The sequence below is a fragment of the Mycetomoellerius zeteki genome, unplaced genomic scaffold, assembly GCF_001594055.1.
Source record: "Mycetomoellerius zeteki isolate Tzet28-1 unplaced genomic scaffold, Tzet1.0 scaffold128, whole genome shotgun sequence".
In the NCBI taxonomy this organism is placed as follows: domain Eukaryota; kingdom Metazoa; phylum Arthropoda; class Insecta; order Hymenoptera; family Formicidae; genus Mycetomoellerius; species Mycetomoellerius zeteki.
In genome coordinates, this window is record NW_017256212.1 from 61812 (window position 1) to 73937 (window position 12126).

The 12126-nt window shown below is 45.0% G+C and overlaps 1 protein-coding gene across 1 annotated transcript in view; it reads right to left on the reverse strand.

The window, feature by feature from the left end:
• The window catches only part of tara (SERTA domain-containing protein 2 taranis), a 50458-nt gene that overhangs the window by 22685 nt on the left and 15647 nt on the right, over positions 1 to 12126 (reverse strand). The window contains exon 2 of the mRNA XM_018461814.1: positions 199 to 237. Coding sequence (XP_018317316.1) covers positions 199 to 237 — 39 coding nt within the window. The remainder of the gene's footprint in view (positions 1 to 198; positions 238 to 12126) is intronic.

Genomic DNA, 12126 nt, shown 5'->3' on the forward strand with positions numbered 1-12126 from the left:
CAATACAATAGACATGGTCTTTTATTGGAATGTCCCAAATCCATTACTGCACACTTTTTTTTCAATTTTATTCGCAAAAGCGTTTATTAATAAATTTCAGAGCGAAACTTATAAATTTAATGAAAATAAAAAAATGTAAGATTCATATATTTTAATAAATATAAAAATTTACATAATTATGTTGCGAAATTCGCTTACCTTTAGGCCCAAAACATCTTCCCTTTCATTAGTTTTATGCTGAAATCAGAAAAAGGATTTCCAAATTATTTAATCAATTTAATTAATTTAATATTTAAATTAATATATTATAAAAAAATTTATGTTAAATATTACAATCATAATATAATAAATAATGGATAGATCTTTCTGATGTATGTTCTGATTTTTTGTTACTACAAGTTACAATATAAAATTATATATATATATATATATGTAAAATTATAATATATACGTATGTATAACGATTTATTAATATAAATTGTTATATTTATATATAACGATTTATAAATTCATCTTTAACGAGAATAAACATGCCGTGCAACGAATGAGTCTATCGCTTTCTCCGCGAATGCGGTCATTGCTGTTGCTATTGTTTGTCAGTGTGTGGAACATTTTTCGAGAAAATGTAATCCTCAGACACAATCCAAGTAATTAATCATCATTAAAAAATCAAAGTAACTCGATACGGTGCGCCTAGCGCGAAGTTAATGACGGTCGATAATGCTCGTCAAATGCCTGTAATACCGATAGCCAGGCCGCGAGCGGCACACAAAAGCGGCAGGATAGAGTTAGGCCGAGAAACGTTTGAGCCGTGTGCCTGTCGCGGGAAAATCCGTTTGAAGAGCCAGTTTTCCCGCCAGTCGAGTCAGCAACGTCGCGCGGCGCGGCGCAACGCGGCGGCGAGAAGCGTCGAGAGAAAGAACGAGTCGGTCTGCTAAGCGCGAGGCGTCGGGGAGGAGAACGGCGCGGGAGGGAAAGGAACGGGCGGCCAAGGAGAGACGGAGAGAGGCGGTAAAGAAGAAAAAGAGAGAACGAGAGAGAGAGAGAGAGAGAGAGAAGCTCGAAACGTGACAACGCCGCGCTAATGCGTTGTAGACTCGGTTCCGTGCTGATACCCACGCTCCGAGGCCTCGCCTCGCCTCACCTCGCTTCGTCTCACCTCACCTCGCCTCAGCTTGCTTCAGCTCGTCTTGCCTCGTCCCGCCTCGCCGTGCCTCTCCTCGCCTCGCCTCGGCGGGAAGCCGCCAGAACGAAATATTTCTACCGGCAGACTTTCTACTCGGCAAGTACCGAGGGTTGCCGTGCGACCAGGTTACGACGATGCAACTAAGGTGGTAGATTCGCGCGCTTCCTCTTAATCCGTCAGGAATGTACCGTGGTGCGCGATGCGTACCCCTACAGTGTAAGATTCTAGTTTACGGAAATGGCATGAGAAAGAAAAAAAAAACAAAACGGAGATACCATTAATACTGATATTCGCCGCGAGTCACGGCGTTCATTTGTATGGGGGAAAGATTTTGAAATAAAGACAGAGAGCATTTATAAATGCTACTCCCCAGTAGAAACAAATTTACAATTTCGTTACGCGTAAAAGTCAAGCTTCGACTTCAATTACAATCGTAACGCTTTTAGACGAGGCAGCGCGATATAAAATATTAAAGCGTAACTGAACCCTTCGTACATTATATACGGCGTGTAACGTGTAGCAATGGTATATTATGTATACGCGATGTGTGTATGTGTGGCGGCGCATCGTTTGGCTTCCGACCAAATATACGCTCGATCGATCGCACCTACCGATCCGTGGCGAGCTCTCGCTGCCGCGCGCTCGCGAGAGAGCTAAACGCGGACGGAACGGATAACACGGGGGGCTTTCGAAAACGCTGCGTTCGATCGCCCGCGCGTTGTTTTATACGTGGGCTAGTGCCGCACGGCCGGCAAGAGAGAGAATCGAGTGCGGCGCGCGCGCGTCGATCGAATTTTGCAGTTCGCCGGGACGCGCATGTCCGGCGCGGTATAACGCGGCGAGCGGCGTTTTATATGTAGAAAATATTCGCGGTTGAAATTCGAAAGGTAGCTCTAGCTCGAGCAGCGTTTCTTCGACCGACGCGACGTCGGTCGGAGCAACTTTCTAGTTTAGCCGACGTGTATGTAGCGAGAAGCGTCTGTATACGTCCTACGTATGTGTACGCACGCACTTACGGTCGCACCGGGAATGTGTGTGCGTGCGTGTATGCGGGCATACACACATGCGAGCGTGTGTATCTCTCTCTCTCTCTCTCTCTTCGCGCGCTTATTTCTATCTCTTTCTCGGTCTCTCTTAGTATCTCTTTTTCTCCTTCTCTCCTTCTCGTTCTCTCTGTCTGCCCTTCTCCGACGGTCATGTGGAGGAAAACTGGTTTCAAGAGAATAGAGCAACTGTGCGCCTTACCAACAACAGCCACGAAGAACGAAAGCTTCGACACCCTCGCGCATGAGTTTAACATCGTATCCATATATGTTACGTACGAGCCGCGTTTGACGGAATAGGGGCATAAATCAGGAAAAACTTTGACGCGTATCAATTCTTGTGCATAATTGTCGGGATGAGGTAAAATTTTAGATTATGTAAAAGTACGACTATCGATCATCCTGGAATGATCTAATTTCTTTCTTCATCTTTTTTGATCAATTCGAAATTTCTATCTTCGATTATTATAGCATCGACATCAACGGAAGCGACTTTACGAAATTGATATTATAATATCAAAAATTTTTATTTCTTAAGATAATAGAAGTTCATTTTATTATAATATTATTATTTCAATTTTATGGTTTGATATCAAAATAAAATCCAGAAAATATAAAGATATGGAATATTATTGTCTTGGAATGTTATTTGATTTAAAATTATTAGATGTATCGCGGAACATTGCAAAAGCAATAGCTTTAATTCAAGTTTCTGTCTCAATCGTAAATACAAGGATGTCGATTATTTCTAGGAAAGGAAAATTTGTCCGATTCCGTAAAGATCTATCGGAGGGCAATTTTTTTTCTGTAAAGTCACTTCGGGTTTTTCATCCACTCGAACGTGGCTCGCGATAGGTACCGTGCGAGAGAAATGTCGATGATATTCTCCTGTATACAGCGTGTTATGTAAAATGCGAGTTTTGTAATGCTACAGGAGGAACAAAGTTTTCACAATTACGACACCGAAATGGGTTTAACGCGGACAGTGGACGATGACCCTGTTTTCCTCTTCCATCCCTCTACCGTTTGTTGCTACTACAAGGCGAATAATTTACGGAAATTTATCTCTCAGAGTGGAATCTTAATATCTATATTTCGAGAGCATATATATATATATATATATATTCGCGTTTTGCGAGTCGACAGCGTTCATCGAGGATCGTTGCCGCGGTTGGGAGCGCGGATCGAATTAAAAAAGTACGCGTGAATGATGGCCTCGAGATCTTTAACGCAGTGCGCTGCTTTATCGGTAGAGTCTCGTTACAGGTAGCAGGCATCTAATCTTGTAATTTTGCCTGGTCTTTTTTCCACTCCGGGCACCCGTTTCTCTTTTATCCTCTGTCTCTATCTCGCTCTGCGCGCTCATTCCCTCCCTCTACATCTCCTACTTACTCGACGTCCCACGTATACGTATACATATACATATAAATATGTGTATATACAATTTATATGTGTATATATACATATATATTTTATATATATAAGTATAAAATATATATATTTTATATATACATATATATATAATATATATATTATAGATACATATATACAGTGACGTACGCGAGACTCCCTCCGCAATATACGTATCCTCGTCTGACTTCGGGATAGTTTTACCCTCGCGAGTGGGCAACGGGTTGATTGCACTGGCGGCTCCGCATTTGCCGGCTATCTTCCTCTAGCACGCGCTCTCTCGCTCTCCGCTCTGTTCTCGCTCGCTCTGTTCATCACCCACTCCCCTCTCGATATCACGTTGCCGTTTCTCTCGCTCCCATCCACCGTCGAGCCCATCGTTCGTTCTTTCCTTCCCTCTCTCTCTCTCTCTCTCTGTCGCTTTCCCATTCCCTCGTTCGCTCCTTCTCCGACCGACTGGTGCGACCAACTGGCTTCCCTCTCTCTCGCGCGCGCTTCGTCCTTTTTCTCTGTCGGTCGTCCTTTCGGTCTCTCTATTTCTGTCACCGTCTCCCTCTCCGGCCCCCCTTTCTCGTTCCCTCGTTCTCTCGCGTTGCTTGACGAGCGCGAGCGAAGGGATGGAGAACGAATAGGGGTTTCCGTGGTAACGCCCCATGCACGAGTAATACCTTCCCTCCTTGTCCGACTACGGGCTCGACGTCCTTCTCCCGCTATCGCGCTCCCTCCCGTTCGTCGCTCCGCGACCGTCGCTCGCTTGCCAGCAGCGAACACAGTGCGCGCACCGCGTTGTTTCTCCCCTCGCCGCGCGACCTCCCGCTCGCCCACGCTCCCCACTACACGCGCTTCTGCGTACAGGCTGCTCCATACACTATCGTCGAAAGCTTTTGCCGAGTAGGATGAGCGGGCGAGCGAACAGAATTTTCTCTTGCGAAGCGAAATTACACGATCAGGACGTAAAGCGTCAGTCCGAAAACTCGACGCGACTCATTCGAGTCGAATGTAAATCATTTACCATCGTGAAAATAAAAGATTCTATGCTTTGGCTCCACCAATTGTTATCATACGTTTTCAACTGACAATAATAGAAAATTGGATGTGTAGCTGAAAATTTGAAATTATTAAAAAAAAAATTAGTATTATCAGCCAGTAGACATTTAGCGATTTGTAAGAAAATGACGTTCCCTGAATCGGACCGTAGAACGCTCCGCGCCCAGTTTCCATCTACCGTATAGATTTTCTCCATCTCGTCCGAGGAGGAGTACAGTTAGGAGAAGTTTAGTCTTATGGTTTTTTGAAAAATGCACTTTTTTGAAATTGCCGTAGCGAGGAGATAGGTCGGCGAGAGACTATACGGAGGCGTGGAGAAGCAAGAGAAGGGAGTAGTTGGAAGCGGAGGTGGGACGGGAGGATGGGGAAGTGCGCGGTGGTAAATGCGCAGGTGTATGGGAAAAGTCGCTTACGCCCGTAGTAGAACCGGGGCAAAACGAATCCCGTTGAAGAGCAGCTATGGAAAATTTGCAAATTCGTGCCGGCGCGATGATGAACGTCTACCTAGCGAAAATAATTTCGCGCGGCACAAAAACATAGAAAAACGAGAAAGATATACCTATTACGTGAAAAGTAACTGATTCCGAAATGTCGTGCTTCAGCTCTACCCTTCGGGCACCCTTAGGTTTAGGGGTCCATTAAACCTGACCTTTTATATTAGTGTTATATCAGAACCGCGCGTGATATTTTCTTGGAATTCTAATGAACGCGTTATTACTGAAACGTTTTTCCTCGGACGTACACGCGCGGAGGGAGGTAGACCGTGTTCCATTTCGCGTTGGCGGTTATTTTAAGGGAACGTTAGAAATAAATTCTGTACCACCGCTAGTAATATTACGTTAAAAGTTTTCATATGATTCCACCATGATATAGCGTCCGGAATTTAATCAACGTTATTGAACATCATTTCATTTAATACATAAAAATGAACTCATTAAAGTCTGAATTACTATTACGTAACAACGTCGTCGTGGCAAAGTAAAGATAGAAGGTTCTAACTTTTTATTCTCAATATATTATGTTAGAAAGATAATAAGACAAGTTATAACATACTTTTCCAGATTCTAGATTCAACATTACTAAATATAGTTCACCAAAACTTCGCGCAAGCACGAACTCTGTACCAGTCTACGGGTGCTTGTATGATGATAATGACTACATCTATTAAATTAAACAATCATTAGATCTAAAAATCTCTGTATCATTTTATCGGCAATTACTCTTCTGAAAGATGAAACTATCAGATAGATACACTTTGATCATCGGGACATTTCTCTTCCTATCCCCCGCGGACATATTTAGGCAGGAAAGACCGGTGGATTCTCGTCTAGAAAACCCGACGTAACGTAACGCGGCTATCCAACGGGTAATTATTATTACCGGTTCGAGGTTCGTGTTGGCAATTAGAGACGGCCACCTCTAGCTACCGCGGAGACCAACAACAGTAAGCGCCATTAAGCAAATAACCGCGGGATTGTTACTCGTTAGTTGGCAGTTTCAGCCGACTGTAGGCGTTCTCTCTCGTGTAACCCCTTCGTCACTCTCCTGTTAAGCTCTTGCATCCTCCCTGCGATATCCACCCCTTGCAATCACGCATCTTCATTTCTTTCACTCAACGTATACGCATCCTTCTTCATCTTCTCGTTGACTCTATCTCTTTCCATTTCATCCTAGCGAGCAAACGAGAGAGTTGACGATACACGTTCACCGTTGACGCGCGGGGAAAAAAATAAAGTGAGCTTTTCGTATAACGAGTTACATGACGTGCTCGCGAATGCAGAGATCGCAAGCTTATTCTCGCGGTTACGCTTCCGTGTTGTTCTTCGGCTCGGCGCACACTCGAGAGTTTTGTCCCCCGAGAGAGCGACAGTTACGAGTTAGCGGACACATGAATGCGAGTAATTATTGATGGGTATTCGGTCGAGAGAGAACTTTATTCTGCGAGAACAACTTTTAATAGTGGATGTCGTCAGTGGACACATACTCTGTAAAGACAGAGGTCAGTAAATGTCCCTTTAAAGTCAGAGCTTTCGTGAACGACCCTTATAAGAGTCAGGCTTGAAAATGAAGCATCAACAGATGTTGAATTTTATATCCTTCTCTCATGAGAATATTAATCTCTCGAAAGAAAAGATGACATCATAGAGATTTAATAAGACTTGAATAGTTAGATAAAAAAAAAAATAGATAGTTTTATTATCCAGGATGACTACTCGAAATAACATTTTCACGTTGTACTCCCTAATTAAGGAAGCCCCAATTTCGAAGGATTATTTCCTTTCCGCTAGTTCACTCGAACTAACTCGACATACGTATTTATCGCTGAGGGAACATTGTCGAGTCGAACTATGTGAATCGTATTAAGCCATGGGCCAAAGTCGGAACCAATGAACGAGCGAAGGTTTTGTCAGACGACGGCGTGCACTTGCTCAAATATATGACTATCTCTCTCGCTTGATGAAGAAGATGCTGCGCCCGTGTTTCGTTTTGTGGAGAACTGGAAACGTCGAATGCTCTCGGCACACCTTTCTCGGGACCAACACTTGAATTTCTCGCGTCTACGTTTACGTTTTCGAGTTAATGCAATAGCGTCTGAATAAAGACGCGCATACTTTATTGTGCGACCATTATGACCATTACGACCATTACGACCATTGTGCCTCAACGAAACAGTATGTACAACGTGAATGAAACATGCCGTGATACCTTCGAATACAACTCATCCCATCCCAAGATAATTACGTGACAATGACAACTGCTGCAGTGAATTCTCTTATCCACTCGGATGCTTTGTGGAATATTGAAAAAAATATTGTAACCCTACTCTTTATTACAGTTTCAATAATATAATTGACAGGAATTGGTATTTCATATGCGATGCGTATACCGTCAAAAGTTCAGGGTAGAAATTATTGAGAGAGAATTTAAATTATTCGAAAAGCGAATGTTTAAACTAAAATTTAATTCAACTAAAGCATATGCGATCTAAAAACGATCCAAAACTTAACTATATTATTAGAAGCCATTCATCCATAGTTACATTATCTTATGTTAATCAAGTCTTATTATAATAGTCAAGGGTTAAGTCTAAGATATTGCGGTATACTCTTCATTAATATTTTAAGCAAAGTTTATATCGACTGCGTAAAGTTTACAACGATCCCTTTTCCATAAAATTTACCCGTTTCCATGCACGTAATCTGTCTATCGTGCATTTGTCGTTCGAAATCTAAGAATGGAAAATGTCGCTGAATAATTATATCCGCGGGCAAACGAATCGCCATTCGAGTTTACGCGCGTTCGATGACCGAACGAAAATGTCGCTAAATGAAAATTGACGTAACGCGCGCACGAGACGAAACGTTCGTCACCGTCGTCGAAACGAAGCGGCCGATCGTCTCTCCGAGAGGCTGCGCGCGTTACGTGTGTCGCCGCTCGGAGAGAGCCCCGAAATTCGGCGGGGCGTCGGTAATGGCATAAACTGTATACCTCGTGTTCAGCGACTTCTCTCGCGCGCGCGATATATCCAGCTCATTCTGAGTACAGCTGTGTACGGGAGAGTCGCGAGTATACGAGAGCACCGCGCCGCGTATATACGCCACGTCCATGTACGTAGATATACATAACGATACGTACCTATATACGCGCCATAGTTTAGCGCGGCGTGTATAAGGGTTAGGGGCGTGGTGGTGGTAGTGGTAGTGATAGTGACGACGGTGGTGGTAGTAGCGCCGGTGTGATGGAAATGCATGTGTATGTGTATGTGTATGTGTGTGTGTGTGTGTATGCGCGCGCGCGCCATGCCGGGTGCGGGAATAAACGGGGAAAGGAGGGTGAGATGAAGCGAGGCGGCTGGGGATGAGGGTGGGAAGAGGGCCAAAGGGGTGGCGGTAGGTGACACGGGGGAATGACGGGGCTGAGGGTGGGTAGGGTGGATCGGGGGATGGCGGCCGTTCGATAGCGGGCGCACGTGGCCGCGCTTCCCGGAGCCGCCGTCGTGGCGCCAACGTCCTATTAACCCTCCACCCGGCCGATCCGCGCTCGCGAGCGCGCACCTACGCGGACCACATACAGATACGTTTTCCACCCTCGCACTCGCGATACGGCACCCACCGATACGCCCTACCACCGCCACCACATGGCCGCAGGACCACCACCGGTCGAGAATTTCCAGCGTCGATTCGCGCAGGCGCCTAACTTACTTAAAGGACACTGACTCCTCCGCGCCGTAGCGCCCTGATGGGATCCTCTCTCTTTCTTTCCCTTTTTTGCGCTCTCCTTCCATCTCTCTCTTTCTCTCTCATTCGCTTTCTCTCTCTCTCTCTCTCTCTCTCTCTCTCTCTCTCTCTCTCTCTCTCGCCCTCGCTCCACCTCGATACTTTTCGGAGGAGGTCGTTGAAAATAACGGCTGGCACTCGCGCGCGCGAGAGAGAGGCGATATATTAAAACTTCGCTGGTCCGCGCGCAATCAATTTTCGTTAGCGCGAATATCTAAAATCCATGGATACTCGTGTACTCGGGCAATAGACAAGGGCGATCGAGATCTTTTATTATGGAATACTTTCGTGATTCAAGAGAATCTTATTACGATCGAATAATGTAACGTCAAATTATATACCCGCGGTATAGAAATCATCCCTTTGAGCAGACAGTACTATTTTCATGATAATAAATGTTGAGCGACAGATACGCTTTTCCAGCCTGAAAATTTCCGAGGACACTTAATGTCGATGCTCTTTCGTGAATTGATACATCCTCTATAATGATCCTAATGATTAGGGCTCTAGCGATTGCCGCACCAAGTTTGGCGATACGATCTTCTTCAGCAACAGACGGGGTTAGATAAATGGCCGCGATCGGATTATCCGCGATCGCGAGGTAGCGCTCACGCGATTGAATCGTCATCGCGACTATGGAATAAAAAGAGGAGGGTGAGGCGACACCCGAGTAACGCGTCGACGAGTGGTTGAAACTAAACTAGAGCTTATCGTACTATTCGATACTATCAACTAATAGCTTTGGATTCTTTCCACAGAAGATATGTCGAGAGAGAGAGAGAGAGAGAGAGAGAGAGAGAGAGAGAGAGAGAGAGAGAGAGAGAGAGAGAGCGCGCGAGCGATTACTCATACATTAATTTTTAAAATAATTACATTTGTCATACATTCAGTTATCTTGTTAATTTATTATTGTAGTACCTCGTCGCATCGTCAGTCTGCTGTCAATAGCTGTTCGAGGGAATACGTATTAATATTCGCCGTTTCCGGTACCCAGTGCCGTCGGTCGTTCAAATTTAAATACCCCAGACCGAGATACACGCTCTAATCCACCCAAACATACCGTTTTGCATTCGTTGTAGACGACGTTACACACCATCGTTGAATCGTGCTTACCGGATGACGCATCTCTAAAATAAGTCGAGACTATACGTAACAGAAAAAAGAAGCGCGATCTACGCGAGCTTGTGGCCTATGGCTTATATATATCCTGCTTAACGTAACCTATCCTGTTGATAAACTTGTAATCCGTGTGATGCAAATTGTAATTTGGCCGCCAAAAGTTGTGATGTTCGTTGCACCCTATACCATATTTGCGATCGATGTGTTTTCACGGGAGAAGAGAAAATTAGATGAAATGTCAAAGAGTTCAATGAGAAGCAAAGAGAGAAAAAAATGCTTAAATTTTTTCCAAAAATCTTTCTAAATCAAAAAATTATATTTACATCGCATTCATCTTGAACAATGCATTATAAGAACAATGTATTTATATTCAATTATAACAATTACAATAAATATAATTACAAGTTGAAATTTTGTTGAAATCTATATGAGCGAAAAATATTAACACTAATTACTCGTGATTATAATTACGATTATAATATAATTATAACAATTGTAATATTTTTTAATGACTTAACATAATCTTCGATTGATTTTTTCTGAAAATCTATAGACAATAAAAAATTACCTAAATTCTTAAATATGCGGTTTACTTTTTTATGTTGAATCTACTAAAAACAGAATCGTATATCGCGTGAATCTTAGGGTGGAATCAGCAACAGTTCGAGGAGGCGACTGTATCGTTTCAACGATCGAACCTTCGTCGGGACGAGATAGAGAATCGCTCCGTTCTAATTCGAAACGGGATTCTTCGCAACCGAGTATAAAATTATACTCGAGCGAGGAATGGCGATCTCGGTTGCGATCGACAAACGGCGACGGCGGTGGCGACGGCGGCAGCGGCGACGACCTAGCCTCGCGATACCCAAGCTTTCCCGCAGGATCAATGCGGACTATCAACCCTCGGTGCTATCGAGCGAGCGAGCGGAGCCGCGACGGTGACGGCGTAGCGCGTCGATCGCTGGCTACGCTGAAGCGTACCTCGTTCACGAGGACGGTGCTGGTGAGTGCGTCACAGCACTGAGAAATCGCGCGATCGTTCGCGAGCATTGCGCCTCGATGTTAGACACAATGTTGCCAAACGTTAACGTTGAACTGCAGTCGGTCGATGAAACGCGAAATGTAGAGAGATCTGTCGACGTTAGGGGAAAACGAAAAATGTTTCACAATAAATTCACGAATTCTCTTCATTCTTTTATAGAAAGAAAATCATATTTTATCCGAACGTTGCGTTTTACATCATGAATATTTACTGACCAAAGAGAGAAGTTCGATTGCGTAATTGCCTTTTACTCGACTGAAAGCTCCTGCGCTAAGATATTGCTTCTGGTACCGTCACCTTCCCGAGCGTTACATGGACTCGCGATAATTCGATATCGTCGAATCTTCGATACTCTTGTTTTCGATATATATTTCGAATCGATATCTCACTTCCTTCAATCTATCTAGCCAATAGCAGCAGACCTTCGGTACCGCACCTGTGCGGGAATCGATGCCAAAACGTACTTGGCGCGCTAAAAGAAGTATTAAAATGAACAAAAATACTCTGAATAATATCGATCCCGGTGAGATACGCATACGGTACACGGTCGCGCAAAAAAAAAAAACGCGGTAGAAGGAAGCCACGAGTCGGCGCGATTAAGTTGACGAAGAAATATGTACACGCGTGTGCGCGAAAAGGGGGAAGGAAGGCCGCCGCGAAGAAGCGCGCACGCCGCAAAAACACGTTGCTTGCGTGCACGACGCGGCACGGCCGCGAAGCGAGGCGAGGCGAGACGAGGCGAGATGAGGCGAGATGAGGCGAGGCGAGGTGAGGTGAGGCGAGGTGAGGCGAGGCGAGGCGTGGCGAGGCGGAGGGGAGGCGCAGGCGAGGCGAAGCGAGGCGGGGGCGAGACGAGGCGAGATGAGGCGAGAGGAGGCGAGGCGAGGCGTGGCGAGGCGGAGGGGAGGCGCAGGCGAGGCGAAGCGAGGCGGGGGCGAGACGAGGCGAGATGAGGCGAGAGGAGGCGAGGCGAGGCGTGGCGAGGCGGAGGGGAGGCGCAGG